The sequence below is a fragment of the Bidens hawaiensis genome, unplaced genomic scaffold (assembly GCF_021521415.1).
Source record: "Bidens hawaiensis isolate Kalapana, Puna unplaced genomic scaffold, B.hawaiensis_p1.1 tig00034269_1, whole genome shotgun sequence".
In the NCBI taxonomy this organism is placed as follows: Eukaryota; Viridiplantae; Streptophyta; class Magnoliopsida; order Asterales; family Asteraceae; genus Bidens; species Bidens hawaiensis.
Window position 1 is genome coordinate 145266 of NW_027495925.1, and position 24997 is coordinate 170262.

At 35.9% G+C, this 24997-nt stretch overlaps 2 protein-coding genes across 2 annotated transcripts; both read left to right on the forward strand.

Annotated features, from left to right (window-relative positions):
• Positions 1 to 11576: 11576 nt before the first annotated feature.
• Positions 11577 to 12413, forward strand: LOC143585987 (F-box/kelch-repeat protein At3g06240-like). The gene is made up of 2 exons (XM_077067639.1): positions 11577 to 12203; positions 12303 to 12413. Exons 1-2 carry the CDS (start codon positions 11577 to 11579, stop codon positions 12411 to 12413), a joined length of 738 nt encoding a protein of 245 aa, XP_076923754.1.
• Positions 12414 to 14957: 2544 nt separating this feature from the next.
• Positions 14958 to 15791, forward strand: LOC143585988 (F-box/kelch-repeat protein At3g06240-like; the record flags this gene model as incomplete). Its single annotated transcript, XM_077067640.1, has 1 exon — positions 14958 to 15791. A coding segment is annotated over exon 1 (834 nt), but the record flags the coding sequence as incomplete, so codon positions are not given.
• Between the last annotated feature and the right edge of the window lie 9206 nt (positions 15792 to 24997).

The following is a 24997-nucleotide window of genomic DNA, read 5'->3' on the forward strand; positions in this document are numbered from 1 at the left end:
ATCATGCAACCGCTTCACAATCGTATATCCACTAGTACCGGCAGGAATTTAGGTTTATATCACCCGACACTTACTTGTTTGTCAAGCCTACCTACACATCTGTGAATGATTTTGTGGACTTTTGATCTACACTTTTCATGCACTAAGATCATTGCATACCAATGTACTATCATTTTTCACATGGTCGAATCAATTCTTAATTGAAAATTTTAAATATCCGACTCTCTCTACGAAGGAGCTCCCTCTAAGCGGGATAATACTTTTTGAATTTTTGAAATTTTTCTTTAATAGGAGTAAAATATTTTTGTTAAGTCAAATGACTCGTTTTTTGTTTTACTAAAAGTAAATTTAAAATCTTTTTGATGAGTTAAAGTTAACTCATTTTCTCCCTCTAAAATTGTGATATATTTGAAAAATATTTACAATTTTATATACAAAAAGATAGATAGGTTGTTTTAATCAAAATTGATCATGCCGAGCGATTCGACCATAAATTCAAATCGGACATAATCGATGGCTTTAGTGAAAAGGTCAGCAAATTTGTTGTCAGATGGACTATCTTAAGCAAGCATTATCACATTGTATAACAAAGTTGAAGAGATTCAAACCGAGATCCAACAGCTGATGCTGGATCCATCACCTGAGAGAAGCAGTTGGACGAGGTTGGTTTGAGAAACGCTCGAAAAGTTGTTGTTGAACCATTTAAACAAGGCTTCCATTCCATGAAGTTTGTCCTCCCATGTCGCTTATGAAAGACTCGAATCCGCCATCAAATGGTTTAATATCAAATAGCAAGAGTTCGTCTCCCATCATCTGCCAGGTGCAATCACTATCTAAGTACCTAATACTATTGATAGTCCTCCTTGATTGACCATGCATGTACTAAGCGTTCAAACAGACACGGGTTCCCGGGATACTTTTGTCCCGGGAAGGTCAACCGTAAATCGACTAAACTTGATTTTATTTCCTGAAAACCATTTATTTCTTGGTGGAGCTTCACTTGATGAAGAACAGTCCTTAGGAATCCAAACAAAAACTTGTTCCTTGATTTTGTCAGTTTTGGACTTTTCTTTTCTTTATTTTGAAACTATTTTTGGTGAATCCTCAGACTTTACAGTCTTAGGATCCTTTTTGATTTTATCATTTTTGGATTTCCAAAAGGGTTTCTTTTTGTGTTTTACTTTATTAACTTTGGATTTCGCATCCATTTCACTGGGTTCAAAATCGTTAGAAAATTATGTAAATATTATTGATATATAATATTAATTTCATCTTTACTCCTATCTTTTATTGTTTATTTTGATTTTGTTTTATTTTAGTTTCAACTTCAAAACATTATGTATATATTTTCACTATTTTAAAATATATGAAAATACCAAAAAGATTTTAAGTTTTTATTATGTTCGTACATATTTTATTAAGTATTGTTTTATTCAAAATAATGTGTTTTGTTGTTAAGATCGTCAATGCAATGTTTGTTGGAAATCTGGGACTTAAACAAATTATTTACAAGTTGAGGGACTGAAAGTGGGAGGGCCTATGAACGATTTCTTCTTGACCCTCGACTGGGTCTGTGAGCGAATATTATCGTTCTAAGTTTTGTGCAGCTATACATGGACAGGTAGATCAAGATCAAGTCTGCTTGGAGTTGCAGATATTAAAGCGCTTAAAAGAAAACGAGAACGTGAAAGTTGGTGGTTGAACTTAAAAAGGAACCGATTGTATCTGAAGACAAGGAAAGAAACCAGCCGGCTCAAGAAAGTCAACAAAAGAAAATTAGATGTCGAGCCTCCCGCATCTGATGTTTCTAAAATTTGCTGTTGCCGATCATATCCGAAAATAATAAGGAAATTCAAGTCTACAAGACTAGAAAATAAAGAACTGTTCAAGATCCAATCTGGTTCAAGATCTTGGATCAAGACAAGTACTAAGTTTCAAGAAATAAAGACGAAGCAAATAACTTGATGAAGGTTCCTCGACATACTCAATCCTAGAGGGAGATTGTAGGGCCAATATTATATATTTTTTTTAGGATTGTACATGTCGTTTTAGTTTGCTTTTAGTTGGTGTAGTACGTACTCGGTACGTTTATTTTGTAAGTTTATTGTGTAAACTTTGGAGAAATGGGGGCCCTTATAAAGGTCACTTAACCCATTTCTCCACACCAACTCTTTCACAACTCAAGAGAAACAATTCTTGGAAATGAAGTAAATTCTCTCACCCACTTCTCTCCTTTTCTCTCTTTTATAAAATAAACCAAACACACTAAGATCCGAGATCTGAGTGTCGTTGGTGATTTCCGCTAACCAACAACACGGATTAATCTGAGTCAAGTCTTGAGATCCATCTAGAGTACCTACAACAAGTACCCCTTCAACAGCTCAGAATCAGTACTAGCCATGGTCACAACAGTCTCAAACACTTAACAATCCTTAAACAGTTTGATTTTTAACAAAACAAGAATTTCGCGCGAAACAGTCTCAAGCGAAGCGTAACGTTTTGATGAGACGCGAAGTAGGCTCAAGCGAAGCGAATTTTCTTGATGCAAAGCGAAATGATCTGGTGCGAAGCGAAACAACTTTTAAAACCAGAAGCTACAGTGTTTCGCATGAGTTGCTACAATGTTTCGCATGAGTTGCTACAGTGCATGCGAAATCCTTTTTTTCACATGAGTTGCTACAGTACCCCCCCCCCCCGGTGCGAAGTGTTACAGTACCTCGGCGGCGACTGCTACAGTACCCCCCCCCCCCGATTGCTACTGTACCTCGGAAGCGGCTGCTACAGTACCCGATGCGATTTTTTTTTTGAGAATATAACACCCAAACTTCCAAAAAGTCAAAAAGACTTTAGTCTAAAAATCAATAAATCGGTCCAGATCTGAGTTTTTAAGCCAAATCTGAGCTCGGACACTAAAAGTTAAAACACTAAAAACTTAGATTTGGTGATTCTCGTGTATTTCCAAGGTGTAAGGGACTCCAAAAGAGGTGAGTAACATGAAATCAACCTTAAATCCAACAAAAACTAAGATCAAAACCCGAAAAGTTTGACCCGAAAACCACAAAAAGTCGAGCTGAAAGCTCTGATACCACTTGTAGGTCCTCTAGATGGATCTCAAGACTTGACTCGGATCAATCCGTGTTGTTGGTTAGTGGAAATCACCAACGACACTCGAATCTTGTTTATGTAAAAGAGAGAAAAAGGAGAAGTAGAGAGAGAACTTCTTTTTATTTCCAAGAGTTGTGAAAGAGTTTGAGAAATGGGTTAAGTGGCCCTTTTATAGGGTCCCCATTTCTCCAATACTTACAAAATAAACGTACCGAGTACGCACTATACTGACTAAAAGCAAACTAAAACGACATATACAATCCTAAAAACAATATATAATATTGGCCCTACAAATCACCTGATAAACCGAAGCCTCTTTGTTTCAATTCACCCCCTCAAGGTATGACCCACCTATATTTAATGTTGAAGTAGTTATCGTTTCTTTGCCCGCTCTCTCGGATCTTAAGTTGTATATAGGCATGAGATGAGCTCAAATATCCACAAATCAATCTCGAATTACTAGATTCAACGATCAAATGAACAAAACTTATTATTTCGTTCGAAGTTCACCTTTCGGATCCAACTTCTCGAATGCCTTAGAAATAACAAGCTTTGAACACGGTTAAACAAGAAGAAAACCCGATCATTTTTGACTTTCTTTAGTTTTGGTCAACAACGAAAGGTAACCCATCATGGCCCATAGTAGACCAAAAAAAAAATCAGCAAAGCCCACATGACAACTTGAGCAACACCCTAGGCCCAAGCTACTCTTCAGCCCAAGCCCAGCCAATCACCCAGGCCCAATGGACTTGCCTGACCAATACACAAGCCAAAAAAACCGTGACCTAGATGCATGACATAAAATCTTCATTCGCCAACATCATCATCATCAGGCGCTGCATCTGAGGTCACTCACCGGAAATCCGGTTTCCGGCCACAGAGACGCCGCCCTTTCAAACGGCCACCGCCTTCCACCATGACTCTCCGGAACACGGATTCTGGCCGTTACAGCCGCCATCTCTCTCACCACCGCCACCACACCTACCTTTGCCGCCGCCGTTAGCCGAAAAACCGAATTCCGGCCACCGGCCATCAACCGCCACCATAACCATCTGTGAACAACACCATCACCTCCTCCATAATCACCAGTCACTTCCGCCACCACATAACCACCAGTACCCATCACGAGCCGCCACTGCAGCGACTCAGTTTCACCGAAATACCGACCTCTTTGAACAAACAGAGATAACCGACACTCATGTCGGAGTTTGATGTACATCTCCAATTTCTGGAATCGTTGTCGGAGAAGAACTGTAGGCTTGCTGGAATTTCGGCGTATGGCGGAAAGGTTCCCGAAACGCCCGGATCAGGCACTTGTGGATCCTGAACATCCAGATCTACAAGGAGAATGCTTCGAACACGTTTATTTCCAACTTACTTTGTTTCTAGATCTAGAAACTTTATTTTCAAAACTTCAACGGGTTTCTTAAGAAATTAACGTCTCGGTTCGGGTAATCGCGGAATTAGAACCCGAATATCAAGAACAAATTTGAATCATAAGATTCGACCCGCTTTGATACCAATTGTAGGTCCCGAAACCGGATCCGACAACGAACGACTTTGTTCTTTATAAACGCTTGAAACAAACGACCGAACATAAATAATATAACGATAAAATAAAGGAACGATCTCGTAACCGGTACAAAAAATTCATAATATTAAACGGACCGATCCCACCCAAGGTGAGCTTCCCTTGGGTGGTTGTTTACACACTCAAAACACACACTAAAACTAACAACATAATGCTCTATTTATAGCCAAACAACTAACATACTAGAAGAACTTTCCCCGTTGAAGTTAAACGCGTGTTGAAGCTCTCGTCTTGTGTCCGGATTTATCGCCCACTTTAATTATTAACTTGACCGTAAATATATAATGGGTTTCGTAATTTGATATCGCAAGTCACTACTTTTTGAACTTACAAGTTCATTACATTTTGGTTGTATATTTTGAATTCTATGGTGCTTTATACTTTACTTTATGTAATTGGATTAGTAATTATATTAAAATCAAATCAAATGACTTCTATGGTGTTTTTGTCAAATGTTCAATCGGTTAATCTCAATAACTGGTTTCCGTCCAAACCAGAACGCTCAGGTTCTTTTTTTTTTTTTTTTTTGAATTTCAAAAACTAAACATTTTCTTAAAAGGATATAATGGTAATAGATCAAATAGTTCAGTAGTCCAATTAAATAAATATTTATCTATCTGTCATTACTTAAGCTTTCTCCCATTTCTCAATTTTCCTAGCAGCCTATATGCAAAATAGGTTTGGATTTTATTATGTGATATGTAATGTGCATGCAAAGTCTATTTAGAAGAATGACAATATTGACTCTACATTTAAATGAAAAAAAGAAAACACGATGCACATGTAATTCACACAATATTAATAAAAAGTCATCAATACAAATGTATCCACATATTGTATGATACAAAAAGTTTAGGAGTCAGCACACATGTCCAATTCTATGCAAAATCAATTTATTAATGTGAACAATACATAATACCACCAAGACTAGACTGTTTCATTTTAATTCACTATATTTTATCACATTTCACTTTAGGTTGATATATGTTAACCCGTTTACTTTTAATTTATTGTATTTTGTCACGTTTGATCAACATTCGAACCACTATTGATGACCGGATACTCCTTTGCATTAATTAATATTGTCAATTAGATACGTTTCAAAAGCTTCCGCCTCTAATTTACCTTCTAAATCCATTGCGTTGTGTTGTGTTGTGTATTTGTACCAACAAAAAACAGTTATAAATATTCAGTTCATGTACAACAGTTTACAAATTTAAAAAAATAAATAAAAATTTACAGATCATACCTTAGAGCTGTCTTGATATGTTAGTAACAAAAAATCAATGGGCGTTTGTAGTCCAACGGTTAGGATAATTGTTTTCCAAGCAATAGACCCGGGTTCGACTCCCGACAAACGGATATTAAATTTTATTTTCTTTATTTAATCACATTGAAACCATAGGTTCATCATTTTTCCACTCTATTTTATTGGTATAATAGTGGCTACACGGTTGAGTTTTTATCCGCTCTATGGTCAACTAAGCCCAAAACACGGTGACTAATTAAGAGTCTTGATTTCTACGTGGTGAGTGTTTTCGATGCGGTGACAAATACGGTCCAGGACACTGTTGTGAAACAAACCTTCAGAACAACGGTTAAAGACGATATCACCATTCACCAACGAGGTGGTTGGTATCGGTTTACATGTGTTTCTCGATAAACCACTTCTGACTACCATGAATGTTCATGGGATGTTGATCGCGGTGGTTCGTCACATATTTCATATCTAATTTTTGGCAAGTGACTGAAAGTGTCCACCAAATTAGTGGCACCCTTTGGTGTCCAAATCGGTAACGGAGATGTGATACGGTATGGTCAAGTATGCAAGGACCTTTCATTGCAGATCAATGACCTCAAGATAGTTCAGGACTTCAGGATTTTTACCTGCTCTCTATCTAGTTTTGGGGGTTCAATGGCTCTAGACCTTGAATCCGGCCCAAGCCAGTTGGCGGCCTATCTTCTATATCAATGGGAAGAGGGTATGGGAAAGAGCAGATTAGTCCGCCAATGGCTCTAAAATATTAGACCCTGTCATATGTTACACTCATTCCCAAAAGACCGAAATCGAAAAACAAGTGGAGGAACAGCCTTTTGTACCCACTAAGGTCACTACGAGTTTCAAGTGATGCTTTTTGGGTTGACTAACGCCCATTCTACTTTTCAAGCTGCTATGAACTACTTATTTTTCCCTTTTTTACATCGTTTTATACTGGTTTTCTTTGATGATATATCCTTGTTTACAGCAGGTCTATGGAGCAGCACTATGAGCACTTACAAACGACTCTCAGTCAACTTGCTGCCCAACAGTTTTATTCTAAGCTATCCAAATTCTGTTTTGGACAGCCACAGAGGTACAAGTGGACCAGAAAAAAATGATAGCCGTTCAATCTTGGCCCATGCCCTCCAATGCTCGTGAGGTGCGGGGTTTTTTTGGTTATAACAGGTTATTATTAATGGAGGTTCGTACATAACTATAGGCTGATTGTTGGGCCCCTTACAGTATTAACTAATGAGGGTTTCACGTTAGCCGAGCTTTTAACCGAGTAAAGTGTACTCTGATCATAGACCACAGTCTTAAGCTCCCTGATTTTTCAAAACCAATTGATAATCGAATGCAATGCTTCTTCAGATGGGATTCTCTCCAACCAGCCGTCTAAAGCCAGCTTATGATCGGGAGTTACTTGCTTTAGTTTTTCTAGTTCAGAAATGTAATCGTTATCTTTTAGGCAGGCATTCGGATCATTATACTTTGAAGTTCATATTAGATCAGAGGGTATGGGAAAGAAAATTGTGGGGCAGAGGCATTATCGAGAATAACGCTCACTGCTGAATTATTGACATCAACACTCCCTTATTGCTAGGATTTGGCAGAAAAATTCAGGAGGGTCTCAAGTTGGACCCCTATACGAGTAATATTATCCATAGTTTGGGATGGTCTGTTCTCATTTCTTCATTTTTCAATGGTGGGACAGACTAATGTTTACGAAGACCATGGTACACCAATGGCTGGTCTCAGAGGGTTCTTGAAAACCTTTAAACGCATAACCTCTCATTTCTTTTGCCCTCAAATCAAACAAGACGTCCGACTTTTTTGGCTCCTGCAGGTTTCTTGCAACCTTTACCCATTCTGCACAGGATTTGGGAGGATATCTCCCTCGATTTTATTGTCGGTCTACCACCACCAAACTGCTTTGGCACTATTCTCCTGCAGGTTTGTTGCAAAAACGCCCATTTTCTACCCGTCCCATCCATTTAGAGACGGCCTTCCTTGATCAGTTGCCTTGGATCGAGATGTGAATTTTTTTGAGCAACTTCTGGCAAGAATTATTTCGTTTGTGTAGGGCCAATATTCTATTTTGTTTTTAGGATTGTATATATCGTTCTAGTTTGCTTTTAGTCGGTGTAGTACGTACTCGGTACGTTTATTATGTAAGTTAAAATGTAAACTTTGGGTAAATGGGGACCCTATAAAAGGGTTACTTAACCCATTTATCCATACAACACTCTCATTCAAGAGAAACTCAATGGAAATAAAGTTTCTCTCTCCACTTCTCTTTTTCTCTCTTTTACATAAATAAACTAAGATCCGAGATCCGAATGTCGTTGGTGATTTCCGCTAACCAACAACACGGATTGATTCGAGTCAAGTCTTGAGATCTATTTAGAGGACCTACAAGTGGTATCAGAGCTTTCGGCTCGACTTTTTGAGGTTTTCGGGTCAAACTTTTCGGATTTTGATCTTAGTTTTTGTTGGATTTGAGGTTGATTTCGTGTTACTCATCTCTTTGGAGTCCCTTACACCTTAGAAACACACAAGAATCACTAAATCTAAGTTTTTAGTATTTTTAAGTTTTTGTGTCTGAGCTCAAATAAGAGTTTATCTTAGGATTTTAACTTCTGCTTTATTTCTTTATTTATTTTGATTCAAGCCTTGAACTTTCTCTGTTTGTAGTCATACAAGACCTGATTGTTAAGGCCCTGAATCTTCTGATTTCTTTTAATCTTTCTAGATTGAGTCAAGTGTGCAAAAATAAAGCATAAAGTGTCAAGTATGTTAATAAGAGTACTGTGATCAAATAAAAAATGTTTAAGTCAAGTTGAGGTGACATGTCAACACAAAGTAAGCTCGAGATATGATGGAATCAGTAACATGTTTGATTAAGTGGGGACCACGTAAGCACCGTGCCTAATTGTACTTTAAACGTATCACTTTGGCATCAAAACACTTGTCAGGTTAAACAAATGGTACAGTCGATGATGAAATTGTGACATAATAATATCAAAATGGAAACGCGATCTAGGGCTTTGCAAATCAATATGATTCCATGTTGTGATCTTTCTCACAAAAATATTAAAATTGTTAGAAAATTCTGTAAATATTATTGATATACAATATTAATTTCATCTTTACTCCTATCTTTTATTTTTTATTTTGATTTTGTTTTATTTTAGTTTCAACTTCAAAATGTTATGTATATATTTTCGTTATTTTTAAAATATATGAAAATACCAAAAAGATTTTAAACTTTTATTATGTTCGTACATAATTTGTTAAACTTTGTTTCATTCAAAATCATGTGTTTTGTTGTCAAGGTCGTTCATGCAAAGTTCGTTGGAAATCTGGGATTTAAACAAATCATTTACAAATTGAGAGACTGAAATTGGGAGGGTCTGTGAACAAATTCTTCTTTGACCCTCGAGAGGGTCAGTGAATGAATCTTATTCGTTCTAAGTTTTGTGCAGTTATACATGGACAGGTAGATCAAGATCAAGTCTGCTTGGAGTTGCGGATATTGAAGCACTTAAAAGAAAACGAGAACGTGAAAGTTGGTGGTTGAACCTAAAAAGGAATTGATTGTATCTGAAGACAAGGAAAGAAACCAGTCGGCTCAAGAAAGTCAACAAAAGAAAATTAGATGTCGAGCCTCCTGCATCTGATGTTTCTAAAATTTGCTGTTGCCGATCCTTCCCAGAAAATAAGATAAGAACGGAAAATAAAGATTTGTCCAAGATCCAATCTGGTTCAAGCTACAGGATCAAGACAAGTACTAGTTTCAAGAAATAAAGACGAAGCAAAGAACTTGACGAAGGTTTCTCGACATACTCAATTCTAGAGGGAGATTGTAGGGCAATATTCTATATTGTTTTTAGGATTGTATATGTCGTTCTAGTTTGCTTTTAGTCGGTGTAGTACGTACTCGGTATTTTTATTTTGTAAGTTAAAATGTAAACTTTGGATAAATGGGGACCCTATAAAAGGGCTACTTAACCCATTTATCCATACAACACTCTCATTCAAGAGAAACTCAATGGAAACAAAGTTTCTCTCTCCACTTCTCCTTTTTCTCTCTTTTACATAAACAAACTAAGATCCGAGATTCGAGTGTCGTTGGTAATTTCCGCTAACCAACAACACGGATTGATTCGAGTCAAGTCTTGAGATCCATTTAGAGGACCTATAGTTTGCGTAAAACGTCTTTAAAGATGAGCGCGAGTTATCACCCCCAAACTGAAACTGAAGTGTTAAACCCCTGTCTTGAAGCTTATCTCTGCTGCTTTTCACATGAACAACCTACCAAGTGGATTAGTGGAGTACATTAATGCCATGGGTCGAATACTCTTACAATGCGAGTTTCCACTCCTCAACAGGCAATACCCCCTTCACTGCTTTTTTTTTGGTAGAGATCCCCCTCCCGGTCATCCGTATGTTGCTTGGCATACCATTAATGCAGAAGTAGAGGCCCAGTTACTCAGTACCCGAGACATGGCACACCTCCTGCGTACAGAATGGAGTCACAGGCAGATTTAAAACGAAAGGACTTGTTCTTTGAAGTGGGGGATATTGTCTTCTTACGCATACAGCGTTACCGTCAGAAGAGTCTTGCACGCTGCTGTTGTGAAAAATTATCCCACGCGCCTTTGGGCCGTACTGTATTAAACGCCTGTCTTGAATTTGTTTATTGTTCCAAAAACGTGGTGTTCTGGACACGCAAACTGGCGCACGCCAGACAGTCCCAGGCCCATCATGTGAGAGGTAAATTATCCTTACTTAATGGCAAGGCGATTGGCGTTGAGGATTGGTTTCGAACCCACGACCTCTAGGTTATTGTTCCAAGTCTTACGCTAGGTGTTGGAGATTTGTCCTTCTCGAACAGGACTCTTTTGTCGCAATTTAATTCAGTAATTTCACTTTCAATTTCATACCACTATTAGTAATGACGAGATTAATAATTTTATTGATGGTTTTGATACCTCGGATATGGACTATGGAGTCCCTGCAAACAGCCTATTCAAACCTCGGTGATGGCACTGCATATTTTATAAGTATTTTCTTCTCTTTCAAGTTGTTGATTAATAGTTGGATAGAAATTATTCATATGATTTCGGCTATTTATAGATAATACCATTAATTAGTGAGAAGCTTATGATTATAGATTGAATTGGTAAATGACTCTCTTGGTAACTTTTAGTGATAAAATTTATATCTCAATCGGCAATGTGACAGTAAAAACTTCATTAACCATGATTTGTCTTTATAAAGTTGGTACTTTCCATACTCTCTTCAAACAAGAAAAATAACCCCCCCCCCTCATTTCTCTCTTTTAGAACCAACTCACAAAACCTAGGCTTTCAATGGAACCTCTTCCCCATGAAATCGCTGAAAACCGCTGAACCTATGGTTTCAATGGCAGATCTTCCCCATGATATCCAACATAAGATATTTATAGCATTGAGTGTAACGGATCTCATCCGATGCAAGAGCGTTTGCAAGTCTTGGTCGTCTTTGATATCAGATCCAATTTTCATTAAAAATCATCTCAAGCATCAATATGATAAAGATCGCAAAAATGAAAGATTTCAACACAGAAGAATTACAATGTCTAACCAAGCTGATTACAAACTATGTAAAATAAGAGGTCGTGGTGTCATCGACCGTCATCTACTTGGTTCTTCCAACGGTCTGGTATGCGTCTCCCTTTCCCCAACTGAAATTCTAGTCATTAATCCTTCCACTAGGGAGGTGAAGAATATAACCAAGCCCGAAATTCCAGAAACTGATTCTCTGTGTTGGGGATTTGGTTATGATTCAATAAAGGATGATTACAAGGTCGTTGTAGGGTTCAAGAAAGGTGAGAATAGTACATGTTTTAATGTATTTAGTTTGAGATATAACGATTGGAAGGTTATCAGGGAGACAAATTATGTTTGTACTAGTAACATTGGTATCTTATTCAACGGGGGCCTCCATTGGTTGGGATATGATACTTCACCCAAAAAGAAAGATGTAATTCTTTCATTTCATTTCTCGGATGAGAAGTTTACGGAAGTCCCCATGCCTGATTATGTGACACACAACAAGCTATATATTGGGCAAACCTTGTTGATGCGACTGGGGACAGTGAAGGGGCATTTATGTTTATTCACACATTTATTTGAGTTTGAGATATGGGTAATGAATAAGGAGTGCTCTTTGGAGAAAATTTGGGCCGGGAATCGGAATCAAGTATGATGCCATGCACATGATAAAGCAATTGAAGAATTACATTCCACATAAGAAGCCCTTGTGTCATCAAAGATGGCCTCGTAATTATTGCTTGTGCAGGAACAGGACGTTCTTCGGAACACCAGTATTTGTGGAAAGTCTTGTATCTCCCCATTTTCACAAGAAACTGCAGAGAAAGAGACAGGCCAGGATTACCATCAAGAGGTTTAAGGTGAGTTCTAATTGTATTGTTTTTATCACTACTTTGCCTATCATAAACAAACTGTGAGTTCTAAGCTTAGTGACTCTAGTTAAATTAACATAAAATAGTTAAGTAAACATACGATAGATACGTGTATATTAAAACAATAAACATTTAACATTGAGTTGTCAAACTTTTCGTGGCAAGGCAAAGTATGTAAAATTTGGCTCTTATTAATCTCTTATTATTTCTATCTTTCTGACAGTTGTAAACACTAGTTATGTTTGCTTCTACTATAAATCTGGCATGCTCACTTGTTACAGTTTTTCAGATCAAGCCAAAGAGGTATAAACCGTATAATGTAGCTCCTGGTGCCTGTGAGAATGTTGGTACCAGTTCAGCTGTCAATTTGATGAAGTGAAGGTTGACAGATGTTTGCCCTTCGTTTTGAGTGTACTGTATTTGAAGGTTTTCAAGTTTGTTGTAAGGATTGTTACTGTGTTGGAGTCTTTATCTTTGGGCATGATTGTGTTAACTATGCTTTTAAATATTCAAGATTGTGACTTTGTTGGATGGTTCTCGCGTATGTTTGGTTTCATAAAATGATTGTTTTGTTCGATAGTATACTGTCTTGAGTTAATGAGGTGTATAGATGCAATCTAAGCCTCTAAAAATGGACTGGCCCAGCCCGGTTTGTGTAACTGGCAGAAGCGGGTTTGGATTAAAACAAGTTGTTTTGAAAATGCGATCAATTTGGGATGGGTCAAAACAGTGTTAGGGTTGTTTTGTTTTATGGCATATTTAGCTTCTAAGCCTAGATCCATTGGGTCACTAGATTGGCCGTTGAAGTCACGTCGAGAACTTGTTGTTTTCATGGACTCGTGGATGAAAACCAAATCTGCTGACTCTTCAAACCAAAATTCACACATGGTTGGTTACTTGGTTTAGCTCGAGTCTAATCGGAGCTCATTTAATATACGGCCTCAAACACGATGAAGAATGACTGCAGTCAAAACATATTGACTAAATTTATGTAATTAAGTCTAGTTTTAAATTAGTTTATTTAAACTTACAGCGGTTAGGATAACTGCCTTCCGAGCAATAGACCCAAGTTCGACTCCCCGCAAACATACTTATTCTTTTTTCTTCTTTTTTTATGCAGACTTGAAGCGATTTTGTTGGTTTAGGTGAGTAATTATTATGCTCGAATCAGACCTTAAAATAGTTACATACTTTATGTTATGTTATTATGTGCGCCATTTATTAACGGCAGAACAGGTGTTCAATGAAATTCCACACCGACTTACTTTGAGTATGCTCTACAAATGACAGATAATGCATGTTCTTTCGCGGCTGTTTTGGTTTCTATTATTTTTCCAGTTTATTTCAGAATTGAGAACTGTGTGCAAATTATCAAGCTTCAAGATCCCAGCTGGATTATTCTTTGTCAATCCTAAGTTTTTTAATAGACTAAATATTTAGCTCAATTTTAGTTCTTCTGTTTAATGTAAGAATTACGTAGCACAAGTGTGTTAGGATATCTATCATGTATTAACAGTGATTTTAGCTGGATTATTCTAAACTGTTTATTAAAAATAAATTATTTAAAACTAAAATTTACAGAAAAACATGATCACTTTTCTTCTTCCTATCCAAACTTCTTTATTTATTTTATGATGATAAAAATACACCAACTGTTGTTCATACATTCAGCTATTTGTCTTTATGTATTCAGCTGTACCTTTTCTCCTGTGTTTCATGTATAGCGGTAACACATATTCTCTATGAGTGTGACGGATAGTCTTTCCTTAAATCCTTTTGTTTCAACTGTGCAAAAAATTGTTAGCAATGATCATGATGAGAAATAATCTTATTGATGGTTTTGGATTCTTTTTAGTCTAACGATTCTAGTTCATATATGAAGAAGATATATGAACTGTGGAGTCACTGCAAATAGCGTGGGTTGCCAGTATTTTGTTTTCTTCATGTTAATAGATAGTTGGATTGAAATTATTCATATGATTTTGGCTATTTATAGCTAACACCATTAATTAGTGAGAAGCTTATGATTACAGATTGAATTTGTAAATGTCACTCTTGGTAACACTTAATGGTAAAATATATCTCAATCGCGATGTGACGGTAACTTTACTAACCATGATTTGTCTTTATATAGTTGGTACTTACCATACTTCGTAATAAATCCTTCACTCAAAGAAAAACTAAAATCCACTGCTAAGCGCCCCCCCCCCCCTTTCTTTCCCCATTTTCGAACAAACTCGCAAAAATCTAGGGTTTCAATGAAACCTCTTCTCCATGAAATCTCCGAAACTAGAGTTTCAATGGCATCTCTTCCCCATGAAACCGAGCCTATGGTTTCAATGCCACATCTTCCCCGTGATATCCAACATAAGATATTTATGGGATTGAGTGTAACGGATCTCATCTGATGCAAGAGTGTTTGTAAGTCTTGGTCGTCTTTGATATCGGATCCGGTTTTCGTTAAAGATCATCTCAACCATCAATATGAAAATGATCGCAACGATAAAAGATTTAGACACAGACGGATTACAATGTCTAAACAAGCCGATTGCTTTGAGTGTAGAAGATGCTTTTGTGTCAACGACCGTCATCTACTTGGTTCTTCCAATGGTTTGGTATGTGTCTCCCCTTCCCCTAATGAAATTCTAGTACTTAATCCTTCAACTAGGGAGGTCAAAAAAATAATCAAGCCCCAAATTCCTGTAACCGATTCTTTGTGTTCGGGCTTCGGTTATGACTCCAAAAATGATGATTATAAGATCATTTTAGGGGTTGGGAATGGTGAGTGTCGTACATGTTTTCAAGTGTTTAGTTTAAGATCCGACATTTGGAAGGTTATCACGGAGATAGACTATGTTTTTACCAGTAGAGCGGGCATGTTGTGCGAGGGGGCCCTTCATTGGTTGGCATATGATACTTCAACCAAAAAGAAAAATGCAATTCTCTCATTTCATTTCTCGGATGAGAAGTTTCTGGAAGTCCCCACGCCAGATGATGTGACATACAACGAGCTATATATTGGGCAACCCTTTTTGATGCGGTTGGGGACAATGGACGGGCATTTATGTTTATTCAGGTTCACAGGTTTCAATAATATATGGGTAATGAATAAGGAACGATCTTGGGATAAATTTGGGACAGAACTCGAGATCAAGAATGACGCTGTGCACCTGATAAAACAATTGAAGAATTACATTCCATATAAGAGGCCCTTGTGTCATCAGACATTGTCTCGTGATTATCAATTGGTCAGGCATCGGATGTTTTTCGGAACACCATTATTTGTGGAAAGTCTTGTATCTCCCCACTTTCACAAGAAAGCGCAGAGAAAAAGACAGGCCATGAGTGCCATCAAACGTCCAAAGGTGCGTTTTAATTGTTATTACTGTTTTTATAAGTAATGTACATATGATATAGTTATTTTGAATGAATTGACTTTGAGCCTTTAACTACCTAGATCTTCTATCTGTAATCATGTTCAAAATGTACCAAAAGCTTAGCCGATCTATTGTGACCACAAGTAGCACCTAACCATTGCATGACCCAAGCCTCTGTGACCACCCGCACAAGTGTAAACTTAAAGCTTAGTGTAAACTTAAAATAGTTAAGTAAACGAATGATAAAAATATGTGTGTATCAAAGCAATAAAATGTGAACATTGGTTTGTGAAACCTTATCTGTCACCGTAGGTACATCCCAAAGCTATGCAATGTGCAGTCTCTTTATCACAAAGTTGTTTACACTTACAGATATGGCCTTTGATTCACAACTATGTCATTGGTTGTTGGTTGATAAACAAATTGAGGATCGAATATCGAACAGGTTTTTGATTGTGTATGCATATTATATTGCAACAGACGTATAACAAACAAAAGATAATGGTGTTAGAATACTTGGTACTTGAATATTAGTGATGTTTCATAACGTACACCGTTTTGAAACCTTGCAATGGTTAGGATCATAACCGTATTACAAGTTAACCGCCAAGATATATAATATGAAACCTAGATACTAAAGTATATGTTTTAAATACATACATATATAATAACATAACATAATATAATAATGTACTAATACTAAGATTAACATATTAATTCAACATTGGTATCATTCATCTATATATTGGTTATTGTCATTGAGTTCCAAGCCCTCTTTTATGACATTGTAGTTGTTTTTTTACTTTACTCGTCCGTTCTACAATAATCATATTTTGGGCTTTCTCCATTTCTTGTAGTTCTATCTTTCACAGGTATGAGAACTGTTTTATGTTTGCTTCTACTATGAAATTTGGCACACTAACTTGTTATAAGTTTTCAGGTCAAAGCAAACAGGCATGTCATTCCGGATGCCCATGGGAACGCCAGTACCAGTTCTCGTGTCAAGAATTGATATAGTGGAAGCTGTGAATTAAGTTGACAAGAGATTCTGGTTGTTTTGTGTTTAAAGGTCTTTACAGTTCAGATTGTGTTTTAAAAATTGTTACTTCGTTGGAGTCTTACTGGTTGTGCTTGATTGTGTTTAACTATGCTTTTAAATATTGTGAGATTGTTGGATGTTTCTCGTGTGTTTGGTTTCAGATATTAATGGTTTTTTTTTGTTCGATGGTATATTTCTTTTTAAGTTTATAGGGTGTAAAGATGCAAACTGTGAACTGGGCCTTGAAAAACGGACGGGTCAGGCCCGATTCGTGTAACTGGTCGAAACATATTCGGGTTAAAACAAGTCGCTCTGGAAAAAAGGATCAATTTGGTAAGGGTCGAAACAATGTAAGATCAGCTTCCATTTGTTTTGTTCGATGGTGTAATTTCTTGACTTTATAAGATGCAGAGACGCAACCTGTGAACCGTATATATAAATTTAGAGATATGATATGACTTCACATTATTCTACAAATCAAATACATATATATACATCCTACAAATGTATGCACATAAGTTTGTGGATGCATTTGAGACTCATTACTAATTGTATTTGTGAACCCATACAAACTGGTTTATTAGGGTGTTCTTGCAGTTCTATTATCCTGTTGAATGATTTGTCCAAGGAGATCTGTTGTTGGAAAAACTCCCACTTTCGCCTTCATTTGCAGGATTTTATTAAAATGTTGGATGCATATGGCGATCAATTTCGTACATATTACTGCAGTCATGGGCGGTTGTGGTTGGCGAGGTGGTGTTAATTTGAGATGAATCCATGGTTAGAAGTATAGGTGACAGTGGTGGTGAATTGGTAGGTTGCTGCTATTTGTATGGAAACTTTTATATTTTGCTTAGCCTTTAAGCCTTGATCCATTGGGTCATTAGAACATCCGCTAACTCTTCAAAGTTCAAACCATCTTCACGCATGGTTGGTTACTTGGTTTAGCTTGAAACGACCTGAGTTATGCAAGCTCGAGTCTGATTGGAGGTCATACTAAACAAGCTTAAACATGAAGCCCGCTTGAATAGACTTGCTAACCTATTAATATAAAATAATAATTTTATTTATATAAAATTATTTTTACAGATACAAAATGATAAAACTAAATATATAAAAAATTATATGTGTATAAAATAACTGAAGCTGAAGCTGTGGAGTTACTTACCCGTGTCCAACGGGTCGTGCATAGTAATGTTATGACTCCAAGATCCGCAAATGTAGTTTTTAAAAGATTGGGTTTTGCAATTCAAAAAGGGGTAACGGCGCAACTTGTTGCCCGGTTACCTTCTGTTTCGATGTAATCTAAATACTTTATAACGATATAATCATTGACTCAAATAACTGACAAATACCGAACAAGTCGACAACAATTAACCAAGCTTGAACTTGACAAATTATTAACTAGCCAAACTCTTTAACGATAGAGGAGTCAAGCTCAAGTTTAGACGAGTTCAAGTTTTTATACCATAATAACGCGCATGAAAGTATATCGGTTATAAATTTGCAATAGCATTTTAACAAATAGATTATAAGTTGTATTGAGACATTAGGCTTTTGGTCTCTACGGTTTGGCTTGTGTATTTCAGTCCAACAATGAATCTTTTGACAGATCATACAAAAGCACATACATATACATACATACAAACACATGCCAAAAAAGATACACTAACCTTGGAGTCAATACGAAACCCTTGAATATCCTACAACTTGAAGTCGTGGCCTGCCATTAATGATCATTCCATTGATTTAAACCCACAAAAATAGAATAAAATGTACAAGAGCTATGATTTTTGAACTTACTACTAACACAAAGATGGGTAAAAAATTCCAGGGTGAGAACTTCGATTTGTTGATTTTGGGCACTGTATCAAGAGGGTGTGTTGATTCAAGTGAGGATTTGTTGAATTCTGTTGTTGTGTAAAGAGAGAGATGGAGCAGTAAGATTGAACAAGGGGTTATTTTCTGCGACTTAGGGCACTATAAATGCTAGAGCTGCCAACGTAGTTTTCACTTATTATCTTTTATCCTCCGTTAGGGTTATTTTACATTTTTCGTTTCTAATATTGTGAGGATTTTAATTTTATTTATTGTAAGAAGTTAATAATATACTTATTGATGATGAAAGTGTTTCACAAATAAATTAGATGTTATAACTCGTTTCATGACCTGCTTATTTTTTTTTTTACTATAAAATTGTTTCTTAATTATAAATAATATTCTTTTTTTAATAATTGGATATTAAATTTTAGTATACCCATATTTTATAGGATTTGCATATCAAATTTTTTGTGAGATCAAATTTTAATTAATGAGATGTTATAACCTGTATATGAGCTATCTGGGTTTGGTGAAACCATACCCGTGAATTCGGGTCAGATGTATTAGAAATCTCCAATTACAAATGAAGCAATCTGATGGCTTGAGAGGGGTGGGGAGTAACCAGATAGCTTTTAAAAATTTCGTTTATATATATATTTAAGATTTGTAGGTCTTGAAACCGGATCTTAAAACAAGTTCTTGAATCAATCTCAACTGCTAGCTAGCGGAAATCACTAGTAGAGAACTGAGATCTCGGATCTTGTAATGTTTGTTTTATGACCAAGTATAGAAACAAAAAGAGAGTAGAGAGGAGTGGTGAGAGGATAAGATACAAGACATGACAAAAGGTTAGAGTGTAGCATGTGCATGCTTCACCTTTTATATGTGAAGCAATGTCATGCTCTCCATATATTATTAACGGCCCAATAAGCTCAATATAATAAGGCCTCGGGCTCAAACATACATAAACGAAACCGAAAGACAAGATCACAATAATAAAAAAGACTAATATACAAAACAGGGTCCTACAAGATTGAAGAAAAAACAAAAAAAAAAAAAAAAAAAAACTATCATATGGCAACCACAAGTTGGCGTGTTATTAGTTAATCATCGATCTCGTTAAAGTTTCGTTAAATACTTCGTTAGTTTATTATAAATAGATAAAGTTCATTTGAAAGTTCTGTTAGTGTAGGTAAGGCACAAAGTGTAATTAGTTAATAGTTTGTGTAAATACTGTAATTAGTTAGAATAAACCGTTATGTTGCGTCGTTTGTGAAACGTCAAGAAGGTAGGAACAGATTTCCGACAGCCTATAAATAGTAATTGTAACATTTCAGATTTTTCCAAACTCGTATTCATTCATGAACGAAATATTTTTAGATCTTTATTATTATTGAAAATCCAATATTTATAAGTAAATAAGTTTCTTAATGTTCACTTTAAGCCCTTGTACTTCAATCAATGTTCAAAACTAAATTATACCAAAACTAGTTCAAGTAATGCTCATTTAACAAAGTATAGGGACTAAACTTGTAAAAAATGAAATTCCCCCCTATGAAGACCAGACCGCTGCGCGGTGGGCATCACCCTCACCGTCGCACGGCGCTATGGAGACCCTGCACAGATCGTTTAACTTTATTTCATTTTCTAGCTCGTTTAAGGTATAAAATCGTTTATTTTAGGCATGTTTGAGAGAAGTAAGGACCAAGTAATCATAATATAACTAAAATACAAGTTCTAATTCGTTTTCCCTGCCCAAGATCAGATCTTTATGAATAAATCGATGATTCTTTCCTTTAAATCGCATATACTTGCTTAAACGAGTAAAAATCCCATATTTTTAGTTCGTTATTGCTTTTCCTATATAAACAACGCCACAAACCTTCACCTCAAACCCTAGAGGAGCTTTCTCAGCCGTCATTAGCCTCTGATCATCCTCAAATCCGTCGGTTTTTGTTTATTGGTTCAAGATTCAAGACTTGTTCGTTGACTTTGCTTGCTTTAGGACATTTGACTCGATATATCTCCTTGTTCGTTCACTTTCCGGGTAAGTTGTATGAGTTTTCGTTCATAAACATTCCCTAGTCGATAACCTTCAATCAATTTATGAGATTGAAGGGTATTGATTAGTCAATTGCTTTAAAACCCGATAAAGGGTAAAACAGTCAACAACTTTGACTTATTGTTGTCTCACACTTCTGCTCAGATCCAACGTTCGGTCCAAAAGACTTTTATTCTTGTAACGTAATTTTAAGGCTACTGACCAAAACCCGATTTCCGACTCGCTGTTCGGATTCTGGTCAGTACCAGCTCGCTTAAACATTTAATTCAACACGGAACTAGAGTTCTACTCATCCGTTTTGTATTGATTCTAGCGGCATTAAGTTTGTTTTTATTTATAGTTTCATATCAACAAGTTTCAGGTTCTGATCATTAATCTCGTTTGACGCGTAGCGAACGATTCGCTTATTCGTTAACTCGTTTATCGTATTGATCAATCACTTACCTTCCATCTAAGGTGAGTTTTATCATTCCCCTATTTTACTCAGTTTTCTAAAACGTTTTGGGGACATATGCCTATATATATATATATATATATATATATATATATATATATATATATATATATATATATATACATACATATTTATACATATATATCAAAACAACACACGTGTAATTGTGTGATTAATCAAATCTACTTGTTATGTGCTTATTTGTCTTTGTATGCAATCGTTTGACATATCCCCTTAAAGAGGGTTATCATTGACCACTTCCCGATTCCCTTGGTAACGGTCTTATTCTTATTTGCTCATGGTTGATTTACCGGCGCTCGATTCGCTTGCCAATGGTTTAATCGACAACTTAATTGCTTATAGTTTGATTTTATTACCGAATTTATTACGTTTTGCTTATTTATTATATTAACATTATTTTTGGTGTCAAAAATTGGTGATAAACTCACTCAACATGTTTGTTGACAAAACTCAATTTTCTACGCATATACAGGTTGCTTGAAGTTAAAGTATGGACACTTAGAAATACCTTAGGGTTATATTAAAGACAAACTTGAATTTAAATGATTGTATATACTTATTTTAATTGTATTGTTGTAATTAAATATTGTGTGCACATTTGAAATAAAATAATTAAATAGATATTATCACATTTATATTATGATAGTATCTTCTAGCTGTGAGCAATCGGATCACGGCGTGGCATTTCCGCCTTAGGTTGGGGTGTGACAGTAATGGCCACCATAGTTTGTACACATCCGTTTTTAATTACAAATCAATTGTTGTTACATACATATTATTCGTTGTGTTAATCGATCCTAAGGCCTTCACACGTTTCTTTTCATTTTTCCCGCCTAGGCATTGGGTCAAACTTAACAATATTGTTTTAGGTATTATTTAGTGAGGAAAAGAAAAATAAATAAATGTAAAAAAGCGATATAATTTATCCTACAACGAAGACAATGCCGTCGGAATACCATATTTTAAATGGTGTCTTTCTTTTCACAATTCCATCCTTGCTATTCAACGACATGTCATCGCTGGAAGTATCAAAAACCATGAAATCTTAAAAGCTCTGTGTCGGAGACATGTCTTCACTATATTCAAGTTATGCCTACGACACCATGTCATCGCTATATACCTCGTCGCCATAGGGTCAAACTCTTATTATGGTATGTGCTAGATTGAAGAAGGTTGGTGTTGATTTGGTGATGGTGGTGGTCGGTGTTGATCCATGGCATGATCTAAGGATGATGGGAGGTGGTCGGGGAATTAGCGGCAATACTTGTTTGCGAGTGGTGGTTGCATGAGAGCATGTTTGGGATTGTGTTTGAAAACACCTTATTGGCTTATTGGCTTTTTCAAAAAGCCAATAAATTAAATGGTGTTTGACAATTACAAAAATCATTTATGTTTTAGCTTGTTGAAAGAGTCAAAAAAGCAGTTTTTAAAATCCTCAAATTCTGGATTTTCAAAATAACTTTTTGAAAAAGCTAAAAAGCCAATAATCAGTTTTCAAACTCAATCCCAAACATGCTTTGAGTTGATGGTGGCTATTGGAGGAGATCTAGAAAGACGTATTACGTAGGGGAGGGAGGGAGGGAGTGAGTTAGTTGGGTTGTAAATATAAAATATATAATTGTTTATATATATGTGTGTGTGTGTGTATTTAGGGCCGGCTTTACCATATAAGTAAGTGAAGCAAGGGTTTTAGGCATTCATTTATATAAGGCCTCCAAACTAAGTGGATTAATAACGTGTAAAGAGAGAGAAGGGAAGAAAATTTAAATAGAATGGAGATAAAATTCATTTTTCAGTTGCTCTGTTTTTCTTTGGTTAAGAAAAATAATAGAGAAGATGAACATTGGAGAAGATAAAAAATACTATTAACTTGTAATTTACCTTTTTACCCTTGACAAGCACACGTATAAACTGATGTGTAGTAACCAAGATGTTAAAAGAAAAGTTATTTGTACTTTTGTCAATCCTTTTTTATTTTTTTATATTTAAAAATAATGTTTTGTTACAAAGTTTTAATTTATAATTATGTGTATGAGTTCAAATAAATAGTTAGGATTTATTAGTATTCCTAAAAATTAGTTAGAAGTTAAGTCGTACCTGTCGATATTTTTTTTTAAATTTATTTGTATTTTTGCTTCCCAAATGTATATAGAGACTAGGGAAATACATTATCCATTATACAACTCAAGTGTAATAAAATAGATATCAATATATATAAGAAATAAAGGGGATTAAATAGTATGAAAAAATTAGTGATACGTTAACAAAGCATATATTTTTGTTGTTATTTAAATGAAGGTTGTTTTTAAATAAAAATTGCTACACATAAAAATTATATATAATAAAAAAAGGCCTCAATTTCATTATTTGCTTTAGGACTTCATAACTGTTGGGCCGCCTCTAAGTGTATTAGTTTATTTTTTTATCTTGTTTTAGGACTACTTTTACTCTTTACGACAGATCTCGTAATTGGTAGCTTTCTAATTTTGCAACCCTCACTAGCACTATATATTTTTGTACTATGCTTTCTAATGCAGGCTTTTTATAAAGTTGGGGTCTCATTAGAAACAATTTCTTTATTATTTTACATCTAAGGAGCTTCCTAGAACCTACTAATAATTTGGTTACAACTGGTATATAATTGGGTATTGTTATGTTGTGTTTCTAATAGCATGGACAATTTTGTCTTTTCATAAAAGAAAAACTTAACAGAAAAATTTAACAGATTCAGCCAATTGTACCTCTTGAAAATGAAAACCGTGACGGCCCAATGGGCTATCAACCCATGCAAACAAAACAAAAAGAAGTTTCAAATCATTGATGCGTAACTTAAGATTAGGGTTTAATGGCACATCTTCCCTGTGAAATCCAACGTGAGATATTCAAACGATTGCATGTGAGGGATCTCATCATATGCAAGAGTGTGTGCAAGTCTTGGTTGTCTGTGATATCAGATGCACTTTTCATTAAACTCCATCTCAACCATCAATATCACAATGATTGCAACAATAAAATATTTGCACACCCGAAGAATTGCTATGCCCCAAGAACGAGATGACGTTATACTTCCAGGGGGTAATATTAGTGCTAACTTCTTTAACCTCAATGATTGTCATCTTATTGGTTCTTCCAATGGTCTGGTGTGTGTCTCACCTTCCCCTACTAAAATTGTAGTCGTTAATCCTTCAACTAGGGAGGTAAAGAATGTAACCAAGTGCCGAGCTCCTGAAACCAGTTGTCTGTGTTGGGGCTTTGGCTATGATTCCATTAATGATGATTACAAGATTGTTTTAGTGAGAATAATACATGTTTTCATGTATTTAGTTTGCGATATAATATTTGGAAGGTTATCGCGGAGACAAACTATGTTTTTACTAGTAGACTCGGTATCTTATGCGAGGGGGCTCTTCATTGGTTAGCATATGATACTTCACCCCGAAAAGAAAATTGTAATTCTTTCATTGCATTTTTCGGATGAGAAGTTTATGGAGGCCGCCATGCCGGATGGCGCGAGATACAACAAGCTATATAGTACATGGAAATCCTCGTTGATGCGATTGGGGACTATGAATGGGTGTTTATGTTTTTCCTGGCTTATATCTTGCGATATATGGGTAATGAATAAGGAGCGGTCTTGGGAATATTTTGGGCCAGTACTCGAGGTGTATGATGCCGTGCACATGATAAAACAATTGAAGAATTACATTCCAAATAAGAGACCCTTGTGTGATCAAGTATCACCTCATGATTATTGTTTGATCGAGAATTGGATGTTCCTCAGCAAACCAACATATGCG